Raw genomic sequence first — 26,071 nt, forward strand, 5'->3', positions numbered from 1 at the left:
AACTATCATCCTGGGGCGGAATACTGGTAGGAGGATCGTCCTACTTTCGTGAGGAGAGCGTGGTCAGGTGGAACTTTAAATTATTCTCACGCAAACTGAGGATTGGATTGTCGTTCACGAGAGATTATTTTAATGATGACATCCTGACTCATAGCCACTGAATGTAGTTTCGGTTTTGCTCCGCGCAGACGTCCGTAGTAAACAGTTCTTTCGTGAGAAAAACCTCATTTTAAAATAGTTCCCACGTAATTGCTGAAAAAGATGGGAAGTTGACGCTCTGATGGACTTCTTTATATACGTTGATATGTTTGTGTATAGCGTCAAATCCATGACGGTTTATTATTAGTTAGGGCAGCAAGCTTTCAGATCTCGGAAGTAAAACAGCTAATTAGGTCAACAATTCATGTTTATTAAAATGATAAAGGCTGATAGTTTCGAAAGAAACTGTTTGGGGCTGCGTTGGTGGGAGTAACGAAATAATTTGGATATATCAACAAAGTTGAAATGGTAAATTAGCCACCGTAATGATTACAAAAGCTGACGTTTCGAGCGTTAGCCCTTCGTCGGAGCGAAATGATAGGATGGTTTCTTGTAATGTTATATTAAACAATTATTGGATGAGGTTTTTGTGATATCCAGAATAATCAAGGTCGAGGTAAGTGTTATCAACCGAAGCCGAAGGCTGAGGCTGATAACACTAACCGAGACCTTGGATTATTCCGGATATCACGAAAACCTCATCCAATAAATTGTTTTATTATACATTGCTTTAAAGAAAATAACGCCAAACGCATTATCGCAGCGAACACAGTTTATTTTCGAACACTTAAAAATGTACAACTGTGTGGTAAACAAATTTTCACCGTTTTTATAAAACAATCAAGTGAAGAAAAGTTAAATGCATTTCCAAAGAAAGTATCAATGAGGAAAACTGTCGATCTTTTAGTACTTTCCGAATCTTTATCTTCAAGTAATTTCTCAATTTCTCGCTGGGTCGATGAAGCGAATCGAGAAGCCATTCTTACTTCGCTGTCCGTGAACTTGACGTTGCTCCACCGGAAATCATGCATTGTGCGCGCAGCCTATAGATCATTCTCTAATCCGGTAGGTACAGATTAGTGAATAATCTGTAGGTTGCGCTGTTTCCCAGAATTAACAGTGGGCGTTTAGCCAAGGAGAAGACAGATGGTGACTACAGTGTATAATAATCGTCTTTGGCAAACCTTAAAAGGAAGTCTTTGGATGTATGAATTCTTCTCGGATATTGCTTGGTTGACAGAGGGTCTACGAAGTTAGTAAAAGTCATCTTCAATTTTTCTTCGTACCTTATCACTCCCCGCGAAAAACGGCAGTTACTTTTTTCGAACCAGAGCCAAGAGGGAAAAAGTTGAGAACCTGCTCGAGGCTTCGCCACTGTACTGCTGTCTCCATCAAGGCGCCAGGTACGCAGCAAAATGAATAGATTTGAAAGCACGCGGAAAATATCTACATTTATTATCCTAATAATATACATGAAGAAATTACTCAGTTCTGATTGGTTAAGATAAATGCAGTTTCCAGGTAATTCAGTGCAGAAGAGAGTTAATTCAGTGCAGAAGAGGGTTAATTCATTGTAAAGAAAGTAACAAACCTGACATTCTGATTGCATTCTGATTGGTCAATAATGAAAAAAAAGGGAAGTATTGAATGGTCTTTGCGAGCATTTACGAGCATGCAAGCAGTGTGTTTATTTTTGCGAGCACGAGCAGTTGTCAGATTTTTCTTGCGAGCAGCGAACAATTTGGAAAATACAGATGGCGAGCAGCGAGCACTTTAGAAAAGTACAGATGGCGAGCAGCGAGCACTTCGAGTACTTCGTAAATTTTCCGCAAGCCGGAATCTCTCTTTTACTAATAGGACTACGTTGTTTTGCGCCAAGTAATAGCTAATAATCTGGCTGACACTTCTAAAACAGAACAATTAGTGAAAAGCTAGGGCGGTCCAACCAGTCCCAGCGTCTTACAGCCAACTGTGCCCTACTTGATGCCAAATTACGTCACGTAGCTTCACATGAGTCAGTCAGGGTGGAAGCTCAAGAACTTCAAGAGCTCTCAAAGAGATGCACTAGATCCAAAGCCAGCGATCTGAAGTTTTCCATCTCTTTCTAACCGGCCGACGCTAAAATGGATGGTATATATGGTTTTTTGGTTATATAGTTCTTATGAAATGTAAATAACATGACTTTCGGTCTAACAAGCATTTTGGGCTTCGGTTTCGAGGATCGGCAAACTGGTTTCCCCCTGATCGACTGAAAAAGATTCAGCGCAATGAAGCTTAATTTTTTTGGAGGCTTCTAGAATCTAACCAATTACAGCCGTACAGATCTGATAAACTGTGGTAGTAGCTCTGAAGGTCAAATAATGTCGGTAATAGTAGTATTTCTCTAGATTACTTTCTACCTTCGCGGGTGCCTTTCGAGAAGAATTCTTACATTTCGTGTTTCCGCGCGACATGGAGACATTAAATTTCTAGACATGTCTCCTCGTTTGGCTAGGCCTTTAACTTTTAATCAAAATGATTGAAGCAACATTTCATTAAAGAATTTCCGGTAAAGCCCATTTCGCATTGCACACTGGAAAATCCATCATATCTACAAACCCTGATAATTTGCTCAAATAAATGGCAATTTAGATCAACAGAGGTTCGCAAGTAATGTTAGGGACCTTAAGCAAACCACGACGGCGACGGCAACGAGGACATGAGAAAACAAAAGATCTAATTGGCAGAACAATAGTTCAGCACGTGCATTGTAAAACTTAGTACATTTCGTAGCCGTCCTTTACAAAACAACAACGTGAAATCACCAAAATTTGCGTCGTCTGCGAACCGAAACCGCGACGACAAATTATTTTAATTTCCATTTGGAACTCAACGCTACTTTTATACTTTGTGTCGAGGTTGAGTTGTGGCGATGTATGAGATAGTAAACACATGCAGCCATTCTCGAAATTTTAATTTAAAGTAGAAATTCATTTTTTAATGGACGTCTTCCTTGGCGCTGCCGTCCTGACTGCTTAAGGTCCCTGTTGTCTCCACAGGAGATTACGTCACCTCCCGTTATGTCAAGCCTCCTATCAGAATTTCCTGGTAAATAGATTGTGTTACAGTCTCGTTTTCTTGTTCAAGCGAAAGAAGGTTTAAGTCATTGGGTAAAATACTCGGGAAACTGATCAAAGAAACCACAATTGTAAGGCTAGCTTCAAGCAATGAAAGCGAATCTGCTAAGGGAAAAAGAAAAACCAGTATTAACAGAAATGAAATCTTTTGGGTACTTGTTAATAACCTAAGAAACATGTGAATGGATGAACGATCACATATTTAAACTGCGAAACTGTACCCCTCTCAAGCAGAAAGCCTCCGACAATGAAATGTGATAAAGAATAAATCCATAAGCGAAATGCTTGTCATGGAGCTTTGTTCGTTTTCCCATTAATACATACAGCGCCCCCAAAACAGTTACAGGCTGAACTGTTAAAGAAGGACTGAAGCCGGAGGAAGGGATGTTTCAACCTTTTTGTTTTAACCATATCATAACTGATTTTCGTTTATATATGAATAAAAAAATAACTACAAAGCAGGATTAACGAATTTCGAGCAATCGAGCACACGTTAACGAGAATGCAAGCATGCGAGCAGTTGCAAAAATTTTGCGAGCACGAGCAAGGGAGCCCCCGTGTAATTTTTGCGAGCAATTCGAGCAAAGGTCAAATTTTGCGAGCACTTGTAAATTGAATGGGAACATTCGATACCCATAAAAAAAGAACCTAATTACCAAACTCACTGAACGATTCCTTGAACTGTTTGGCTGGAATTTGAACTTTTTTGCGGCTTAGAGGTGTGAAAATTTTATTTTATCTTATTGTTTTGATCGTACACGGTTGTTTTGACCGAACGCACAATGTCACTTGCAAGGTTTGAATACATAATTTTTGCACGTGATGCGTGCGCTTTCCTTCTGCATAATTATGATAAGCTACCTCGTATTTTTTCATGTACATTATTAATACATAATTACATGATTTTTCTCGTGCAATTTGGACTAAATATGCACTTGTAAATTTTTTTCAAAGACCACAAATTGCATTCGCCCAACGGGCTCAAGCAGTTTCGTTAGTCTTTGATAAAATTTACTCGTGCTTTATTCTAAATTGCACTCGAAATCATGTGATTACTTGTACAAATGTGCTTCGTAGAGTACAAATAACGCGCGAGACGAGTAAAAATATCACGCGATGTACTCCAGAAATATCCGCGAAATTCACCCGCCCTGAAGTAACAATTTGGCCTATTGGATAATGAATCTCTTATTAAACGTTACTTTTTAAGTTCAGTGCGACAAAGTTCCCACCGTACTTCCTCAGTTGACAGAAACTCCCTGTCTGGTAGATGTCCAATGGTCCTGAGACAGCCCCGACCATAGTTAGCTAACTATGCTCCGACTAAGAGATCGAGGATCGCAAGAGGAATGATCAAGTAAGTACTTCTTCGCTGTAGCTGACGCTTCTTCAGAAATGTGATAAAGATGATGAAAATAAGGATGATTATGGCCAGACATTCAGGGATAAGGACAACAACCCATGGGATGCGATTGGGTTTAGAAAATAGCGGCCAGTTCTTATTTTTCGCGTGATTATGAATGCTTTCTGTGTTCGTTTGGCGGAAAGACTTTCTCAAGGAAACTGAGGTTTGGGAAACCGATCACAAGCCATCACTTTAAATGATTGGTAACATCCATTTCATTTTATTGTACCTTGCGTCCACATTTACTAAGACTTTTGGGTGGTTACGGTGAGAGAGGTTTTATTAGTTTTGAGCGAAGGGCGTTGGGGAATTGAAAGGAACAGAGACTCGTTCAAGATCAGAGCACATTATCATCTCAGGCTGAGTCATTCAGAAAACCGCTCTATTTCACGACAAAGAATCCATTTGCCGGGGAAAGTATGTGCGTAGAGAAGCTGTCAGACAGTAAGCTGACGAAGAAGTTAGGATAACTGAATTACGAAGAAAAGTCCGAACGAAGGTCAAATTAAGAGAAGTTGTCTGAGCGAAGAGGGAAGTACGCAAAGTTGGAAACTGGTGAAACGGGAGTTTGGTTGGTGAAACGGGAGGTTGGTTTGTCAAACGGAAATTTGGTTTGTCGATACGTAGTTTCTTGGTGGAGAGTGGGTGAGTTGAGGAAAAGTCAAGAACACGGACAGAAGGCGAAGTGAACTAAATTAGTAAAACCTTATTTTTTTTATTTAATAATACTCTTGTAAATAGATTTGGCGTACTCTAATTTTAAATTGCTATATTCCTGTAAATTAATTAAGGTAAATAATTTAGCTTATTGTATTAACGTGATTGTTAGTTACTGTTATTGTCTTAAGTATTTGTAGGCTTACCTTTGGTTGTGACGTGTTTTCTTGGGTTTGTTTATGCCTGGTGCTTTTTTTGTGTGTGTTAGAGGGCGCCCACCTTTGTGGCGCTGTATCGTCACACTTTTGTTCCCTGCAGACTTCGTGGCAAACAGAAGTTTTTGCAAGGAAGCCTTACCTTTAAATTGCTGAGAAAAGAACAAATAGAATGTTCTCTTATTATGCATCAAGTGCACTTTTGGCAAACCTTAAAGATTTGGATGTCTGGATCCCCCCTGATATTGTGTGGGTATTAGAAAGTCTAAAAGGCTTTTTAAAAATCTTCTTTATTTTTCTTCGTGCCTGGGAATTCCCCGCGAAAACGGTAGTTAAGCAAACTTTCTGGAAGAAGAGCCAGGAGGAGAAAAAATTGAAAACCCTTAGAATCTTCGCCACCCTTTTTTGGATGTCCTCCCCTGGGGTGGGATGGGTGGGTTTACTGGGCCTGCAGTAATCGGCGCAAGCTGTTGCGGTGTCCCTGCCGGTTGGCGAAGCTGATAAACTAAAACTGAACTAAACTAAACTAAAACTTCCGTCACTCTGCTGTCTTCTTTCTGCTATGATAAATGAACGAAATCGCTGCTAAACAGGATCAGGTAACCAGTTGTTTTTGAATTTCCTGGTAGAACACGGCGTTTCTTTGTCTTTAGCGCAATGGTTAACGACTTTTCTTGAGATTCCCAAAGCTATTGGTTAAATACCTTGGCCGAAAAGTAACGTCAAACTATTAATTTTTATTTTCAAAGGTATTTGAAAATTATCGACAGCATAATATTTAAATAAATAAATGACAATTTATATAGTGCCCTATCCAAAAGCTCTAAGGCGCTTCACAATCAAGGTAAAAAGTAAAAATAATAATCAAACACAATCATTCATTAAAATAACGCTTAAAAGATAAGTTTTAAGATTACACTTAAAAGCGTTAAGATCTACACTACATTTTATGGTTTCAGGAATGTCATTCCACAGTTTAGGTACAGAGACAGAAAAGGCGCGATCGTCATAAGATTTCAACTTGGAGCGAGGAATCACTCACAAGTTCTCACTCGATGATCGTAAAGACCTAGTAGGCTTATAAGTTTCTAACAAGTCACTGATATAACTTGGGAATAAATTATTTAAAGCTTTAAAAGTTTAAAATAAGATTTTAAAAACAATCCTCTGCTCCACGGGGAGCCAGTGCAGTTCCCTCAGTAAAGAAGTAACGTGATCATGCTTGCTAAGATCAGTCGTGCCGCACAATTCTGGGCTAATTGCAAATGTTTCGGAAGACCATATAACAGAGAATTACAGTTGTCTAATCTGCATGTAACGAAGGCGTGTACTAACGCCTTAGTACTACTAACTGACAAAAACTTTTTAATCTGAGAAATATTCCGGATGTGAAAAAATGAAGATTTACAAATAGCAGAAACTTGACTTTCCATATTGAACTTATCGTCAAAGATTATGCCTATGTTCCTGGCAGAGTGTGAAGGCTGTATAACAAATCCATGAATCGCTGCAAAAGAAGGAGGCTGAGAAGCAGAAAGATTGCCCGATCCAATGACCAAAAGCTCAATGACATCCAAGTTCCAATATCTTGTAGGCAGGGTTCGATTCTCGTAGTAGTAAATGATGAAACCGAGTCAAGCGAAAAATAAACCTGACAGTCATCCGCATAGTTCATATCATGTCTTCTTATAATGTCGCCGAGAGGAGACGTATACAATAAATGCAAAATCGGACCTAGAACAGATCCCTGGGGAACTCCAAACATCAGATCGGAGTGAGAGGAATTTGATCCATTTATGCTAACAAATTGACTTCGATCTGTGAGAAAGACTTAAACCAAGTAAGAACCTTGGCTTTGATACCAAACTGAGTATTAAGTCTGTGACGTAATAAACCATGGTCGACCGTGTCAAATGCCGCAACAGCCTTTGGTTCCCTGGTTTTAAGATCATTAGTCCCAATGTGTAAAATCACTTCATTGGGCGAAGATTCCAGATTTGGCTTGCGATAGTGATTCATGGCCATTGTCGTAGCGCCCGAGAAAGGCTTGACTATAACCCTGTGGCCAACTGCTTTTCCCAGATCTTTTTCAGGTAGTCTTGAGATCATCGAATCTCCTATGAGCAGGGTTGTGCGCTTTTTTGGTTGTTTTTCGGGTTCGGATTCTTTTCCTGTCAGGGTGTTATTAGGACCTCCTCTACCTTTCGATTTCTTTCTTTTGTTCTTTGATTTCACAATGAAGCCTTGTTCTTTGTTGGCGCAAGGTGTTGAGTCATCCATATTTTGGACAATGGTATGTTCGTTAGAGGTGTTACTCATTGAACGGCATTGAGTAGCTGCTTCTCTGGATACGATTTGCAATGCAAAACTTAAAGAATCGCGTTCTTGGACTAACTTTTTATTTTCTTCCTTCAAAGATAGAATTATCTCCCTAAGTCGAGAATTTTTGGATCTCAGGTCTTCCTCATTAGGTTTCTCTTTTATATGAGCCCATAAGTTCAGCACTTCAGATTTCAGACAGTCCAACTCCTCTTGTACTGATTTGGCATTCTTGTTAAACGCCGGAGTAGAAGCTTCTTCATTCACGAGAATAACTGAGTCGTCATCAGCCGGTATCTGGAGTAGCTTCTTCAGTTTGGCTTTCATTGCTTTTGTATCCGGACCTTGGACTTGAAGGGTACCGGTACTGTTAAATAAAACCAGCGTGATTGTCTTCGACTTCAAAGAACTAGACCTTTCAGAAGGACTCGCGGTTGCAGAAACTTCCAAATTCAGGACTTTCGAACAAAATCCCTGAAGTTGTGTTAGGCTCCCTTTCCACTTGAATAGACTTTGTTTGTCGTCCCAATGTAGATATTGGTTTAAGAGAGATGAAGAAGGTTCAGTGGCAACAAATTCGGCGGAATTCGTGGAGCCTTCAGATACACGTCCGCACGCCATCATGCACTTGGTCATAGGTGTTCTAATATACTTACTTAAGAAATGCATTAGATTTCCATCGCCCTAAGAGGCGTATTTGAGCATCGGACAACCCCTTCTCTGCAGCATGAGAAGCAGCACCAATTCGAAAACTGTGTCCCTTGTAGACTGAGGGGGACAAACCACAAAACTGTACGGCAGATGACAACTGATTTGAAAAATGAGACCTAGAAACAGGAGCCCCATCCACTGTAATGAAGAGAGCACCCGGTCGGGTCCCTCGCATTGCTAAATACTTGGCCAAAAGTTCAACAGGGCAGGATTGTGGCTGACGAGACACCAAAATGGAAAAAGGGGGAGCATTGTAACTATGTTTAAAATTACCAAAAGTAATCTTGAAAGCATTCAAATCCCTTGAAGAGCTGAGCAGCTTACTAACATGCGAAATATGTAAGGGAGAAGTATCACTCCGCCCACTAGTTGAAGTCATTTCTCCAATTCGTAAAAAGGCAAAGAATGCCAGTGAACACATTGTCTGAAATTGACAAACTTGATAAGGAGAACCAACCAAACAAGTATCAAGAATAAATCAAGCTGTTGTTTACACAAATCAGGAGAGGGGGAGACAATGAGAAAATCATCCAGCAGGTGCAAAATGCACAAATTGACAAATTTGATAAGGGGGAGACAATGAGAAAATCATCCAGCAGGTGCAAAAGGCACAAATTGACAAATTTGATAAGGAGAACCAACCAAGGAAGGTGCCACAGAAATTAATTTAGCTAAAATTGGCAGTGTAATTGGAAGACGACTATCAAGGCAAAAGCCAACTTTGTGAAAACCTTTATGCATCTGAACAACATAAAAAAACTTTAGAGGGATCTGAAAAGCCCTTCAGCTTATGGCACTAACCCAAAGATGACACATAGGTCATCACAGTGGATGGAGCATACTGTGAACAAAACAAATAAGCAATAAATAAGGCCAAATTGGAAGACGAAATAGGCAATGCTTGAAAAGGGTGATGAAAGATAGAAATAAAAAAGTGATGGAAAAGCTTCCAAGCACGCTGATAAGTTGGTATGGATGAGGGCTGAAGACTGGAGCAAAGTAAAAAGGAAGCTATTGAAGCCAACTCAGCGGCTACGGATGAGGAGGTATGACCGTGGGAGCTTTGTGCATGTAAGCTGGTGCTAATTGTTTGAAAATCTGCAACCGTAACCGAGACAGAGAATCAGCCAACTTATTCTGTAAGCCTGGGACATACTTAGCTTTAAAACAAATATTGTAATTAAGACAAACTAGGACCAGCTTACGCACAAAAAACATTAAGTCCTTGACACGACAAGTCTGTTTGTTAATAACATGGACCAATGCTTCATTGTCAATAAAAAAACAAAACACGCTGATTCTTAATAGTATGTCCCCAGAGGTGCAGACTCAGGACAATGGGATAAAATTCAAGAAATGCTATGTTGCGATGACGCCAGCTCGCGGGCCATTCGCCGTAACACCAATGCCCGCCAAAAACTGCCCCAAAGCCTATGGCACCGGATGCATCTTTATACAATTTGAGATGGTGCGAATTAGCCCAATCAATTGAGAGTAAAAAGGAATGACCATTAAAACCAGACAGAAATTGCTGCCAGACTTTAAGATCTGCTTTAACTTCTTGAGTCAACCTGATAAGGAAATGAGGATGGCGAAGACCTATTGTCAAATCAATAAGACGACGCGGAAATGCACGACCAGGAACAACTACTGTACAGGCAAAGTTCAATAAACCTGTCAACGACTGTATCTCACGTAAAGTAACCTTGCGACGCCTGAGAAAACCGGAAATTAAGTCTTGACATTTTACTAGCTTATCACGAGGCAGCCGAGCCTCCATAAGGACCGAGTCCAGTTCAATGCCCGCGAATGAAATGGTTGATGAAGGGCCAATTGTTTTTTTCGGCGCCATAGGTATGCCCAGATATTGGCAGAGCATTAAGAATAAATCAAGCTGTTGTTTACACAAATCAGGAGAGGGGGAGACAATGAGAAAATCCTCCAGCAGGTGCAAAATGTGATCGATATGCAATTTCTTTTGGGAAATCCATTCTATGGCAGAAGAAAAAATTTCAAACGTTTTGCAAGAGCTTGAACACCCCATCGACATACAGCGGTCATAATAATAAAATCCTCTCCAACAAATTCTCAAAAGGTTGTAATCTTGGGGTTGAATAGAAATGATTCGAAAAGCATTCTTAATATCTGTTTTGGCCATAAAACAGCTGTGGCCAACAGTTCTGATGGTATGAATGGCATCTTCAACCGTAGCATAGGATACGCTAGTAAATTCTGAAGAAATGCCATCATTCAATGATGAATCTTGAGGAAAAGAAAGGTGGTGAATCAAAATTCACCCTCTGTCTTTTTAGGAACCAAACCAAGTGGAGATATACGAAAATGGGCAAAGAGTGGAGAAGAATAAGGGCTCGCAATGCGATGAGCGGCAATTTCTTTATCTAATTTGGCATCAACTGCCTCAGGATATTGGATTGCAGAAAGTAGGTTTTTAGCACATGAAGAGTCTTGAGGTCCTTCATAGTACAAGGGAAAGCCATAATTAAAACCTTTGGATAAAAGCTCTACTTCGGAAGGGATATACCCAGAAAGAAAAAATTGCAAACGATCACTGTTGACGGGTGTTGGAAGCTCCCGAGGAAGTAGGTTGGGGGGTGATCCTGCTGCTAGGGGTGTTATTGCTGCGTTGCTTGGACAATTTGGAAGAGTGTCCTTTGCTAAAGGCACGAAAATTACAATTTATAGCCCGATGTGGACCATCACATTTAGCACATGAGTGCTTAAAGGAGCATCCTGAGCAATAACCCCCTTTATGAAACTTGAAACAATAACCCCGAGGGACATCAAAGCTCTTAGCAAGGCTGGTTGCTGGAATGGATTTGCTGGCATTAATCTGAGACTTCAACCACAATTCCCAATGTACATTTCCACAGGGAAGAGAGGTGGCCTGAGACTGGCGCAAAAAACGGAAGTTTTCATCGTAGACTCAACAGATAGTAAAAAAAAAAGTTGTACGGCTGATAGATAACAATGAAAAAGTGCATTTGTAGAAAAGCATGAATAGTATGCATTATTCACAAGTTTAGCTTGAAAGCATGTGGATCATTTGATATCCTCGACCGCATGTTCGCGACTAACAATTTTTTATTTAAAAATTCGATCACACTACACTTTTCACATAAAAGTTTCGCTTTGAGCATGATGATGAACGAATTTTTTTGAAATTCCTAAAGGTATCGGAAGAGTCTCTTGGTTGAGAAGTAACGCCAAACGTACATTTTTCCTTTCAAAAGTATTTGTATAAGTAATGCATTGTCATTGAGGATTTTTGCCGTATGATACTTCATTTCTCTAATGACATTACCTATCAAAACGTCAATGCGCGGGTATTACTTGGAAGAGAAAATACATGACACTTCGGCTTCGTCGACAACTTATAACGCACGAGAAAAAAACGAAGATAAAGACGCTAAAAAACTAGCAGCTACACAGCAAGAAAAATGAGATGCATCTCTTGCTCCTCCTCCACTCGTTAGTGTTGAGCCGTCACCTTCATAAGAACTCCAGATCCCATTAGGAATAGTTATGAAGACAGAGTTACAGTTGTACTTAATAAAACACAAGCTATTGAGAAATAAATTATTCCCCTTTTTACTTTGTCCCTTTGTTTAAACAACCAAACGGGAAACTTAAAGTTCTACCTTAATTGAAATATGTCATAACCCACGCGAGTTTCATATCAAACGAACAAAATGTCCAATACTTACCGTCAAATAGAGGAACTATTGTTCACAATCATTTCATTTTCTAGTATTTCTGCATCTGCTTTTCGGAATACAACCTTCGGTAATACCTGAGAATTGTATCGATCGCGTAATCCGCGCGCGAAAGACTAATACCGTCTAAAATAATACCGTCTAAACCATTTTTAAACTTGTTTTAATACTGATTCAGCAATGGCTCTTAGAAGGTCGCTTTTGAAGTTATCTGGCGGGGCAAAAGAGAAAGCTGCTGCCTTGAAGTAGAAAGATTAAATTAAAAATAGGAAAGAATTTTTAAAGTCAAGCACTCTAGATATTTTGTTTTTATTCATGATGACTTTCGACACTTCTAAATTAAGAGTGTTATATAACATACGTACTTTCGTGTCGCAGACGATTACGACGGATACAATATACCTTCCCACGATCTTTGTGTTATTTTACAATAATAAGCATGTTCTTCGTCTTAGAACTGAAGATTTCTCTTAAAACTACTGATTTCTCTTCTGAAACGTGATCTGATCAGAAGTTTTCCTTTTAAGATTAATTTATATTTCATTGAAAAAAGTTGAGGAAATTCTGGCGCTGTTTTGTAAACTAGTGGAAAAACAACAGATGGCTGCGAAGTTTGTACATTTATAATCATGCATGTCTTTTTTCGGATAACGTCTTGATACCATAAGAGAAAGAAACAAACTGATCTCGACAAATTAAATGAGCTAACGATTACGTAGTGGCAAATTGATCTGGTTTAAACGGTTTGAAGTCTTGTGGAATAGGATTTGCTTTAATCCTTGTCTGAATTCTGGCATCCGCATGGCGTAGATTAAAGGATTTATCACCGAGTTGGCCATGTATGAAACCGTTGTTATCTTTCCAATGTGAAAACGATAGCAAAAGGGAAAGTTTAAGTAGAGCTGAGGAGAAAAAATTGAAAATAACTGTAGTATTACCAATGGAAACCAAGCGAGGAAAGATCCAAGAGTCACAATTAATAATGTACTCGTCAATTTTTTTTCCCTTATTCCTGCTGCGCTGTGATGCTGTGGACGACGATTAAAATGGATCTTGACGAAAATAGAGGTGCAAGAAATAGAAATTACAAAAAGCAGAACAACAAAAGCCGAGAATTCAAAAATACGGCGAACTTTGATATTACTCCCTAATATGAACTTACGAGTAAACGCTACAGTTGTAGATGTTAACCAAGTTACAATCATTATAACTCCGTAAACCCATTTCTCAATAAAACGATGCTTAAATGGACAAAATGTTGCATGCACCCGCTCGAGTGAAATGGCCGCGAGATTTACAAGCGAAGCAAGAGTGAAGGTGTTGGCTATTGAGATCGTTGCTGCGTAGTTACGACTGTTCTTCCACAGTTCACAGGAACTCCCTGTCGAATAGATTACCAATGGCCCTGAGACTGCTCCAACTAAGAAATCTATTATTGCCAGATGAATGATCAAGATTGTACTTCTCCGCTGTAGCTGACGCTTCTTCAAAAATACATTGAAAGTGATGATATTAAGGATGATTATCGCCAGACATTCAGTGATGAACACCACAAGCCACGGGATGCAGCTGGATTGAGGAGGCGGCAGCCAGGTCTCGATGTTCGTGTTATTATTAGTGCGGTTGATGGTGTTGTTAGCCATTGAGTTCGCTGAGGGTTTTATGAGTGGCCAAATTAAGCGATCTAAATCAAGAGTGAAGGAATTATTATAGAGAATATGCTTGTTTTACATACACAGGTGAGCAAGATCTCAAATACATCTCTTTGTGTTCTCTCTTTTTCACCTCTTATCATAGTAAATATCTTGGATTAAAAAACACGCTTTTAAGTAGACGATTTCAGAGAAGTAGCCAGCCTGGGTGTTTGAGCAGAAAAGTCAATTCTTCAATATCAGCTTGATCTTTAAACATTGTGGCACTGCTAATGATCACGCTAGAATTGCAATGAATAAAAAATTATCTTTAAAGTGGTTTCGTCCTATCCCTGGGGAAATAATAATTTTCGAAGAGGTAGATATAATTAACAAATAGAGAAGCTTTGACTGTGCCGCTTTGTTCTGTTGTAAAGCGCGCAGGAAGCTTACAGAGTGCGAAAAATACGTCTCGTGTTGTACCTAGTCAATTCTAGCATCCGCGTTGCGTAGATTAGAGGATTTACGAACGAGTTTGCGAAGTAGAATAGTTTGGTTTTCAAGACATTGTGAAAGGATATCCTCATGGGAAAGTATTGGCCATAGAAAAGCGAAAAACCAGTTGAAGTATCGCTGGAAACTAAGTCAATAGGGACTCTAGAATCACAAGAAATAATTTTCTTTCCCTCTCACTTGCTGCGAAATGCTGTCGAGGTTAACGATTAAAGCGAAATTCTTTAAGAATGGAAATGCAAGAAACACAAATTACAAAGAGGAGAGAAAGAAACGACGAAATGGTCTGATATGAATCTGGAGGAAAGAGAAACACACAAAATGATTGTCATCGGAAATTTCCCTTTACGATTATTACAGGTATTAAGTTCTAAGCGTGGGAGCCCCGCTATCATTTTCAAATGTTTCTTTACTATGTTTTTACCATATACGGATAAGTAAGGTCTTAAATCCTTTTTTGTGTTCTTTTCACATGTGATCATAATGTTTACCTTTGATCAATTAAACAGACTCTCCAAACGATTTCAGAGACTCAACCAGGGTAGATTTTTTGGGCAGAGAAGTCCAATCCTCCAAAATCGGCTAAATCAGCTGAAAATATGAACTGCCTATGATCACACCAAATTGTTCTGCAAAGGATAATGAATATTCTTTAAAGAGGTTTCGTCTAATTTCTCGGAAAATTCCTTTTAAGGAAAAGCAAATACAAAATAAAATTAAAGATCATAGTAAACCAAGTTTTTCCTTGAAATATATTAGAAGAACAAAATGAAAGGTTCCACATGATCAAATACCTCAAATCTCTTTTTTAAAAATATACTTCGATGGCAATAGCCGTTTTATAGATTGATGTTCCCAAACAGAGTTTATAGCTTGAATGGGGTAGCAATCTTCAACTCGACGAGGATCATGTGAATGTGACACCCTTAGTATTTAGAATTTCCCTTGTTAAAAGCTCAATACAATGATTAAAAAAGCGAAGCTAGAAACAGTCGAGTCACGGCTAAGGAATCATGCCACTAAACCGGGTTACGACCGAGTCGTTTGTTACGAGTAGATATTGAAATTTAACTAACAAAGCACGTACAACTCTACAGAACTCAGACACGGTCATCATTGTGTTAATCTGCATAGCGTTGTTTTATTTTGAGCAGATGCTTCTTTAGTAATCCTTTCACCCATTGACCACCGAATTTTTTTCAGAATCAAGAAACTTTCAATTCTGTCAGTGTCCTTCAAAATTGAGAAACTTTCAATTTTGTAGGTGTTCAAAACAGATAACCCGGATTTTCCATCGTCTCTTCTTTGTTCGCAAGGTGACACAATGCTTTCCCGATTACAGTATTTCATGTCTTATATAAAACTTTGCGGCCGCACATTGAATATAAATGAGCGAACCACATCCAAATAAAATGTACTAACCCGGAAAAGCAAAAGTGTTTGATTTTGTGGCAGTTTGGTTGTTTTCTTGTCATCGTCTGGTTGTGTGGAACGCAAATTTAAGGAACATGTTCGGATATAGGCATGATCAGTTCAGGTTAATTGAAACTGTATTGCTTGTCACGTGCGTGATGACAAGCTCGAAAAGAAAACAGCTGGTTACGCCTGATACACTCTACAAAAGACCAACGGATAATATGCAGTTTTTTTCTGGCGTTTGATAATGATTAAACCGATGGTAAGGACTTGAAAAACTAATCGCAGTTCCGCTGCTTTAATTGTTTTTCACTAGTCGCAATTGAACTCAGTGCGCTAGCAAAAACAGGCCGATAAGTGTATGTCGTACCCAACATCGAAATCTCGTTCTTCACATTTTCAGTTTGCTAACTTTAACAGTTGCCTCCTCTCAATAAATATAATTAAAGTTGACAAAATAGAGAAAACAAAATTGAAGAAAATTCATCAAAACTCGAGGACCACGCTTGAATAGACAAGTGTCCGCTTTTTGACAATTTAACGATACTTTGCATGCTATGAGCGCTCTTAAGAGCTCGATAAGGAAGCAGCTGACTGGAGCTGGTACTCTTTACAAAGGCTAACTTTGAATTAGCGGTAAGGTAGCGTCAAATTAACGTTTGTGCATATATGAAAGTCATATATGTGAACTGCGGTTAAAGAATTGAATTTGAGAACGATCTTCGCAGTAATGAACATAACTTAGGCAGTAGTGAAAATAAGACCTGGAAAAATTTTAATTGATATTCCTGACTCTTGTTTCGCTTTTGTTCGGTGCAGATACCGTGGCAAACTGCAGTTTTCGTGAGAAGCTCGTGAGAGGACTTCAAGGTATAAAATAAGTCTCGGGTATTTCCTGAAAAAGCTCAGATGTTACCGCTATGATGGACTTTCCGCCGTTGCTATGTTTGTGTATACCGTCAAATATCTTCTTAGTAAAGGGAGCGAGCTCTCAGAACATAAAAGCTAAGCAATGTAGTTAGATGAACATTTCATGTTCATTGGCAAAGAGAATGATTTCTTATCGTTACATCGTTTGCGTCTGGTTAATACATCTCTATATCTTTCAGGGTGATATATTGACCACGTACTAACAAATCGAAATGACTATGTAAAATAAAAAACAAATTTTAAACTGTTAAGGAGATTTAACTTACTTGGGACTTTAAAAATCCACCAGCTTCGATTCTGTTAAGTCGGTAATGCAAGTTTTATTCGTTAAGATCTCATCTGACCAATACTTAACTCTTTTCTAGTCACAAATGCGTAATCTGACACTCTAAATATAACTGAATAAGTAAGACCTAATAATAAAGCACGCTGAGCAAGTGGCACAAGAAGTTGTAGACGCAAGCTGTCAGAATATCAAAGTCTTATCCGCAGGAAGCTCACTGAATATCCGTTAAAAAGGAAATCGCTGCGAGTCATTTTTAACTACAACAAGCTGGTAATTTTCCGGCAATAGCTTGATGCTTGTGCAACGCTATTGCGCCGCAAAGTCAGTGGTTGAAGCTATTGATTAGCCTTCGCTTTTGTAAGGAAGTTTCTTTGATAATTTTAAATTCCCTCATAACTAAGGTCAACGTTATATCACTAACAATATCACATAAAAAAAATTACATTATGGCAACTGTGTTAGTGAATGTTTTGCTTCTCCTCTACATCAAATTCGATTTTACCAGACGTTTTCCGCCTCAACTAATGCTAGTTGAAGAAAGTAGTGTTTGGCATAACTAACTGATTTGCTAAGCTCTCATAGTTTTTGTCAAGGAAATGTTTAATCTCACTTGTGCGGGGTGCCAAAAGGTAGAACAATCGAAAACCTGTCTCGAGAAAACACCAGAGCTGATCATGAGCAGAAGAAAAGTAAGTATATCGGACCTTCACTTAACCACATTGATAACGTCATTGATTTGAGGAAATGTAAAACTTGAATCTTGAGGGCTGGTTATTTTTACAAGGGCTAACCAAACCGCAGTTTTACGCAAGCAGTGCTTAAACCCTACGTATTCTCTGTGAGAGGTTTGTTTTCGGCATGAACAATTTCGGCCGCTCTTGATACTTTTCACAAATGATAAATGCTCAGATAAAAGATTTAACTTTATTCAAGATAGGTTAGAATACGCTTTTGTTTGACAATGGCTAAACTTTGTTTAAATAACCGGCCCTAAGATTCTAGGCGTAGTCTAATGAAATTTTAATCCAAAACGTAAACGCATGCTAAACCTGTAAATGGGTGACGCTTACCAAACAGTAAAATGAATGTGAGAAGGCGGAAAGATTAACAAGACCGATGAGTCTTATTAATCTTTTTTTTTTCTTCACATTCATTGTACTCTTTGTTGAACGTCAGCCATTTACAGGTTTAGAAAATTTTCAAAAATTATCAAGATGGGAGAAATATATTTTGGTAGGCGATATGTCGCACTGAATGAAAAACCCCATTTATGGTTTCGCGGAAGAATTAAGACAGTATCACATATAATCTTAAAAAGGGACAAAGGTAAGAGCCGAAAGGATGGAAATATCCGATAGGGCGGCCCGCTTTGATACCCCGCAAGAAAAATATTGCTTGGAGTGGACTTACAAAGTTCGTAATTATTGAACATTGTCAGTGAAGGAGGAGCCTGCACAAAAAGCGAGGGAGGACACTTAAGACGAAGAAAACACAAACTACTCTTGTGAGTTTATAGTGCTACAAACGCAGTTGGCTTTCTTTCCTGGCTCTGAAATAAACAAGTAAGTTTCAATTCCTAATAAAGCAAAATCTGTTTGCTATATAATAAATCTTTTATTGACCAAGCTTGATTGGTGAAGATGGCTGGATATCAGCCCCGCTAGATATTAGGTAATTTGGGTTTTATCAAATGGGTTGGTAACGTAAATTGGCTACAGAAGAGAGTTTCAAAGCTGACGTTTCGAGCGTTAGCTCTTGTTCAGAACGAGGAAGGGCTGACACTCGGAACGTCATTAACGCGAAACACAATATCAGGATTATTGCGTTGATGAAAACCAATCTGCGATCTGCAAGTGTGTTATCCATATTCGCCCTCTTCTGTTACTTGAGTTGTTAATTAGTTTGGTTTTTACGCGACGAAGTTTATCAATTTCTGGATTTCTACGTTCCATGCTGAGCATAGGGAAGAATATACAGAAAGAAGAAGACGAAAAAAGTACTTTTTGCGGAGTATCTTAGTAGTTGAATATTCGCACTCGATACACAGTTGAGTTCTCTCCTTTTGTTATTTCTGGCTTATAGCCGCTGGCACATCATGTTCTCAGTTCTTGCTCTAACACTACGAAAGACAGCAGAAGACGATAAACATCTCACAATCATTGTAGGATCGTGTAACACTACAAACAAAAGTTTTCCTTGCAAAAACAAAAAGTGGGTGAGATCAGCGCTTCATGAAACTAGAAGGAATTTTTTTTCTTTGAAAGGAGAGCATTTTACCGTTTAAATCAGCAAATTACGTAGATCCGAATATACAATCTTTCCAGTTGTTGCCGTGACACTATGAAAGATGATAAACATCTCAAAATGATTTCACAGTGGCATCCATCAATGCAGGGGGGAGGGGAGGGGAGTTTCCTCCCTTACCTTCTCTTAAATTAAATCGAAACGATGTTCTCACAACTTGCAAAGTGATTTCACTGGAAATTGTCAGCGTTCGATAGAGTTCTGTCACAGGATATTTCATTACCAAAGTGTTTAACTTTTTATTAAATAAACTTGAGTTAGTTGCTGGTTCACAGAAAAACAAGAAATCAGTCTTATCTTGGTCTCCACTCAGCACAAGGAAAAACGAAATGGTAAATAAGTGACACGTATACAGAAATCCCTTGCATATTATATTCTAGGTTTTCTGCTTACATTTGATTTGTACTCTCTACTTTCGTATCTGGCTTTTCGTCATCAGAAATTGCTTCATTGCAAAAAGTGCAGATTATTAATAAGCAGTAGACAAAAGTAGCAGCCGCTCTTAAAGGTACGAAGAATAACCGACAATGCGCTGATGTTTACATTAAAACAAGGAAAAAATATCTCATCTTGCGTAAACGCTTCCACTATTCACACTGCATACATCAGAGCGGCGCGTATAAGATTGCCCCTGATGAATAAATTATCAATTTAGAGTGCGGCAGTAGTCGTGCAACTCAGGACGAGGAAGTCAACACCGAATTTTCTTCCCCTTAGTTCTCACACTGTGACCAATGTCGGGTCGCCAAATTTATCTCAAATCTCATTGCGGTAAAAGAATGGAAGCAGTGTCGAATAGTTTACTTCAAGTGGGGCAGAGACAATGCTTCCTCGAACTCCTTAAAGTCCGAAAATGTTAAAATGCACAATTGGCAAAGCAGTTGACATTGACTGTGGGTTTTCTGTCAGATACCCACAGATAAGAGGAATTTTGTCCCAGGGTATGAGTATGCCGTTCAAGATTGTGGGAGTGTCAGAGGTCAGAGGATGAGTACATTTTGTCGAGAGTAAGATTTTGCGACACCGACGCTCGTGTATTTGCAAATATCCCAGGTATTGAAGTGCGTATAAAAGGAAACTAGAATTCTGTCTCTCGCTAAGTCAATGAATAAATTACTGAAAAAGATGAGAGGTTGACGCTCGAATGAACTTCTCTCTGTTAATATGTTTGTGAACAGCGTCAAATCCATGTTTATTTTTAGTAATTGGTTCAAGCTTTCAGATCTCGTAAGTAAAAAAGTTAATTAGGTAAACAATTTATGTTTATTACAAGATTTCTCATCATTATGTCGTATGCGTACTTCAAAAAACCTTACAAGGGAGTATTTACATATCTGGATCCCTCTTGAATAGTTTATAGTTAAAAGAGAGTTTAAGAAGTTGATTATTTTTGTATCGATTAGCGACTTTTCTTGAAATTTCCAAAGGTATCGGAAGAGTCAGTTTGGCGAGAACTAACGCCAAACTATTGTTTTTCTCATCGAAAGTATTTTGAAGTCATCGATATCATAGGTTAAGAACTGTCCCTGTAAAACTACTCCGTTTACCTTAAATAGAATGCTTCAATTTTCTAACAACTCCACCTGTCAAAACGAGAATGCAAAGGTGTAAAGGAAATATGATGGCATGCATACGGCTTTGACAACTCACAGCGTGCGAGAAAAAAAAAGGTACAAAAAAACTGCCAAAGTATTCTTACTGTTTTATTTTCATATTTTTCTAATAATTTTCAACAGCTAAAAATCTAAGTATTATTATTACATAAGTACTTAGTATAGCAGAGCATTATGGAACCGCTGAAATATGTCTTTCAAATATTTTAGGAAACATACATATACATAATGAAATATGATCAAGAGCTTTGATTAATCTTTTTTTTTTATATATATTTCGGGTGTTCTTGCCTTAAAACTGATATTGAACACAAGTATTCCCGGACTTCCCAGTGTCTTATATATTTTTTTTAAATAGTAGAGAAGCTGATCAGTGATTTTTATCTCAACGGCAGATTTATATTTCATTAAAAGAAGTGGAGGAAATTTGATTTAACATAAACAACAGATGAAAACCTTCCTCTCTGATCTCCGCTTATTTTCATCTTTTATTTTTGGCTTATGTATTGACACCATAAAGAAAAGAAACAAGTAGATCCTGACGAATTAACCAAAGACTGCGAAGTGCCATATCAACCGGCCGGGTTTAAATTGTTCGGTGTCTTGTGAAATATAATCTACTTTATTCCTTGTCTGAATTCTGGCATCATCATAGCGTAGATTATGATAGTACAAATCAAAGAGTTGGTTTGGTAAAACACTGCTACTGTGTTAATAGTATAAAAATTGTACCGAAAGGAAACGTTTAAGAATGACTGAGGATAAAAACTCAAATTACTCAGTAGTATTACTGATGGAAGTAAGACAAGGAAAGATCCACTAAGTCACGACAAATGAAGTACTTGTCAATTTTCTTCCCTTTCCTTGGCAACTGAAAAAAAAAAAAAAAAAACCCAGCCACCATGCCTCTTCCTCTGATCCTTATGATTAAAGTGGGGTGAATGGGGTCAATAGGGATTTGGGTGGAATCCTTATAATATTGCGTAACTAATAGTGACTTAAAGCAACTTAAGGCAACTTAAGGCGACTTTAGGCGACTTTAGGCGACTTTAGGCGACTTAAGGCAGCTTAAGATCCCAGAGTGGGACTCATCCAAGTTAACTTAATGAAGATAATTTTATATTTCGATTTCAAAGATAATACAAAAAAATACGGCTGATGGCTATTGATGAAAAAGTACGTTTGTAAGAAAAGCATGTATACATTATTCACAAGTTCCTCTTGTAAGTTGGATTAAATGAAGTCAAAATTTTAAATGGTTCGCTTTGAGCATGATAATGAACGAATTTTCTTTATTCCCAAAGGTATCGGAGGAGTGGCTTAGCCGAGAAGTAACGCTAAACTATTATTTTTCTTTTCAAAAGTATCTGAAAATTATCGATCGCATAAGTCAAGCGTTTTCACTGAAAATTTTTCTATTGAACGTTAATAGGATACTTTGCTAAATAATGCTACCTCTCAAAACGCCAATGCGCGGGCATTGCTAAGTGATGAAAGGTGTGCGTGTCGGCTTCGAAGACAAAAAAAAAAAAAAAAAAAAAAAGAAGATAAAAAAGCGCGAAACAACTGCCAGCAAAAAAAGAAGGAAAATAAGGAGCGTCTCTCATCCACCCGTTTAAGTTAATCCACCGCCTTCACAGGAATCCCAATGAGATCCCCAGAGAAATGGTTACGAAGACAGAATTACAGCTGTAACTTAAAAAACAGAACTTAATGAGAAATTAGTTTGTATTCTTATTATTTCGTTCCTTTTTTTAAACGACCAAACTGGAAACTTCCAATGCATTTAATAAATTGTCATAACATAGACATGGTTCTACTTTAAGACCGTTTCAAGTTTGAAAGACTCCACGCGAGTTGCATATTAAACGAGCAAAATGTCCAGTACTTGCAATCGAATAGGGTACCTTTTGTTTACTACCGTTTCATTTTCTAGTATTTCTGCATTTACTTTTCGGAATACAACCTTCGGAATTATCTTAGAATTGTATCGATCTTGTAAAGTGCGCGCGAAAGGCGAACATAGCACCGTTAGAACCATCTTTTAAATTTTTTAAAAACTGCTTCCGCAATGGCTCTGAGAAAGTTGCCTTTAAAGTTATCAGGTGGGGCAAATGAGAAAACTGCTGCTTTGAAGTAGAAAGATTAAAACAAAACAAAAATACTTTTTTAAAGTCGAGCACTCTAAATATTTTATTTTTATTTTCGACACTTCTAAATTAAGTGTGGTTATTACATAACTGCTTTATTTTCACATATCAAACTGTTTCCCCACTGCGATGGACATTTGTTTTTGTCGGTTGCAACCTGGCGCGGCCGCTAACCCAGATGCCCTCCTGAGCAAATTTTCAAAATGGCGGACAAGCCAAAGAGAGAGATAAGAGAACCAAAGCGATTCTGCAACGAATACTCTGCATACACCCCTGTTAAAAAGGTCATTTCACAGAGAAAAGATACAAAATTGTATGATATTGAAGTCACGGAGGTTGACAAACCCAACAAGACTGAAAATTCACTACATTGGCTACAGTACACGCTTCGATGAGTGGAGACCCTTCGTGCACCGGTTCACAAGAGCCAATACAAAAGACCAAACAATGCACAATAGCTAACCGATAACTCCTAAACAAAGAAAGAACAATGGTAATTCCCTTGTGAACCGGTACACCAGGACAGAACCCCCTTCGGGGACGGTGAAGCATCTGAATATTTTCCTTCGAAATTATATAGATTAGTAGGCTGCAACAAAAATTTATTGGACGACGTTTAGGGCAAAAACAGCAATCTAACCTGAAAAAAGTGTATTTATTCCGACTCTTTCGGAAAATAACTTTACAAATCTTACTTGTTTATCTCGTAAGTAAACGATGGTGAAGCGCTTTGCGAGTTACCCGATTCTTCTCCCACTGCTTTGACGCTTATAAAACAGGAAACGAGCAAAAGGAGGAAGGTGTGGCTGTTTTGACTAGCCATTTGACGAGGTTCAATTTGCTCCTTGTTCGACAATTTACATATCAAAACAAAGTAAATTTGTTCCATTCTTTGATTTTGGCGGTACATTTTCAATTTGCGCTTGCGTAAGAGAGAAATCGCCCAAGACTCCTTGCTCGGTCTTGTTTTGACCACGAACGCCTTCTTAATTTTGACGGACCCGCTCGGGAAAAGGTGAAAATGACGAGGGAAAAACTTTACTTTGTAGTACAAAAATACACAAAATGGAAAGCCATGATATTATAGTTCAATATTTCGGTGGTACATTGTTAACTTTTTATACAGAGAGTCGGCAAGATGATATAACATCCAAAAATCGCACTCGATTTGAGTGGGCCGATGAAGTGGGCGTGGTCACGAAATTCAGTAAGAGACTATTTGTACCCCGTAAATTTGATATGACTTCTAAATTAAGTGTGGTTATTACATAAGTACTTTCGTGTTGCAGAACATTTTGATCGATAAAATATACCTTCCAACTATATATTTTAACAAACTCAACGAAATATCATGAGGAACTTTGCTTTAAATTATAATAATATGCATGTTCTTTGTCCAAGAAGCGAAGAGGTGATTTCTCCTCTTAAATGCAGACAATCTGATCAGTAGTTATCCATTTAAGACTAATTTATATTCTATTGAAAAAAGTTGAGGAAATTCCGGCGCTGTTTTGTAAAGTAAAGGAAGAAAAATTAATGGTCGAGAACTTTGTCCATTTATCATCATCTGCTTTTTGGACAGTGTATTGATACCATGAGGGAAAGAAACAAATTGATCAAGACAAATTAAATGAACTATTGATTACGTAGTGGCAAATCTACCTGGTTTAAACGGCCTGAAGCCTTGTGGAATATGATTTGCTTTATTCCTTGTCTAAATTCTAGCATCCGCATGGCGTAGATTATAGGATTTATCATTGAGTTGGCCATGTACGAAACTACTCCTACCGTATGAATTGAAAACGACGAGAAAAGGAAAGGTTAATGTAGAACTGAGGATGAAAAATAAAAAAACCGTGTCGTATTACCATTGGAAGCCAAGCGAGGAAAGATCCAAGAGTTACAATTAATAATGTGCTTGTCATTTTTCTTTCTCTTACACCTGCTGCACTTTGATGTTGTGGACGACGACTAAAATGGATCTTGACGAAAATAGAAACGTAAGAAAAAGAAATGACAAAAAGGAGAACAACAAAAGCCGAGAAACCAGAAATGTAGCGAACTTTTACATTACTCTCTAATATAAACTCACCAGTCAACACTAAAGCTGTAGATGTTAACCAAGTTACGATCATTATAACTCCGTAAACCCGTTCTCAATAAAACGATGCTTAAAAATGTTGCATGTACCTGCTCTAATGAAATGGCCACGATGTTAAGAAGGGAAGAAAAAACGAAGTTGTTGCTTATGAAGTTCAGTATTACAAAGTTCGCACCGTACTTCCACAGTTTACAGACACTCCCTATCCAGTAGTTGTCCAATGGTCCTGAGACTGCCCCAACTAAGAGATCGACTATAGCCAAATGGATGATCAAGATTGCACTTCTTCGCTGTAGCTGACGCTTCTTCAAAAATATAATGATGGTGACGATATTAAGGATGACTATCGCTAGACTTTCAGTGCTGAACACAACAACCCACGGGATGCAGTTGGATTCAGGAAGCGGCAGCCTGGTCTCAACGTTTGTGTCATTATTGGTGCATTTGATGATTTTGTTAGCCATTGAGTTCTCTGAGGGTTTGTGAGTGGCCAATGTAAACGATCTAGATCAAAAGTGAGGGAATAATCATAGAATACGACTGACATACACAGGTGTGTAAGGCTTAAAACAAATCTATTTGGTTTTACCATGTTAACATAGAGTTTACGTATGATGCACGATCCTCGTAGTAGATAGCGCTATTTATGCAATAGCGAAAATCAGAGTTTACCTTGAATTAATAAAGACCGTTCCAGACAATTTTGGAGGCTCAGCCATGCTGAGATATGGGAAGAGAAATTCAGTCCTTCTATATCGGCTCAATTATTTGAAAAACATATACAGAACTTTCTATTTACATATTCAGGTAATTTGGTCTGAAACAAATATCTTTAATTGTTTTTTTTGAATATTTTGACCACATACGTCACAATGTTTTGTTTACATACCTTGTAAAACTTCTGGAGATTCAGGAAACTCAGAGATTAAGC

At 38.3% G+C, this 26,071-nt stretch overlaps 1 protein-coding gene and 1 pseudogene across 1 annotated transcript; both read right to left on the bottom strand.

Annotated features, from left to right (window-relative positions):
• Positions 1–9,473: 9,473 nt before the first annotated feature.
• On the bottom strand, positions 9,474–10,329 carry LOC148736197 (uncharacterized; annotated as a pseudogene).
• A 2,090-nt stretch (positions 10,330–12,419) lies between these two features.
• On the bottom strand, positions 12,420–25,640 carry LOC148736198 (melanocortin receptor 4-like). The gene is made up of 3 exons (XM_088753046.1): positions 25,132–25,640; positions 14,053–14,129; positions 12,420–13,880 (listed from the first exon to the last, which is right to left on the bottom strand). The coding sequence occupies exons 1-3, from the start codon at positions 25,602–25,604 to the stop codon at positions 12,901–12,903; spliced, it is 1,530 nt and encodes a 509-aa protein (XP_088609172.1). The 5' UTR covers positions 25,605–25,640; the 3' UTR covers positions 12,420–12,900.
• Positions 25,641–26,071: the final 431 nt, after the last annotated feature.

The sequence above is a fragment of the Stylophora pistillata genome, chromosome 3 (assembly GCF_964205215.1).
Source record: "Stylophora pistillata chromosome 3, jaStyPist1.2, whole genome shotgun sequence".
NCBI classification, from domain to species: Eukaryota; Metazoa; Cnidaria; class Anthozoa; order Scleractinia; family Pocilloporidae; genus Stylophora; species Stylophora pistillata.

Coding starts and splice junctions, on each gene's coding strand:
- LOC148736198 (XM_088753046.1), bottom strand. CDS start 25,604: ATGGCTAACAAAATCATCAAATGCACCAATAATGACACAAACGTTGAG. Junction 14,130..25,131: donor TACAGCTTTAGTGTTGACTG/GTGAGTTTATAT, acceptor TTGCAATTCTAG/CGTGATCATTAGCAGTGCCA. Junction 13,881..14,052: donor TTTTCTGCTCAAACACCCAG/GCTGGCTACTTC, acceptor CTCTTGATTTAG/ATCGCTTAATTTGGCCACTC.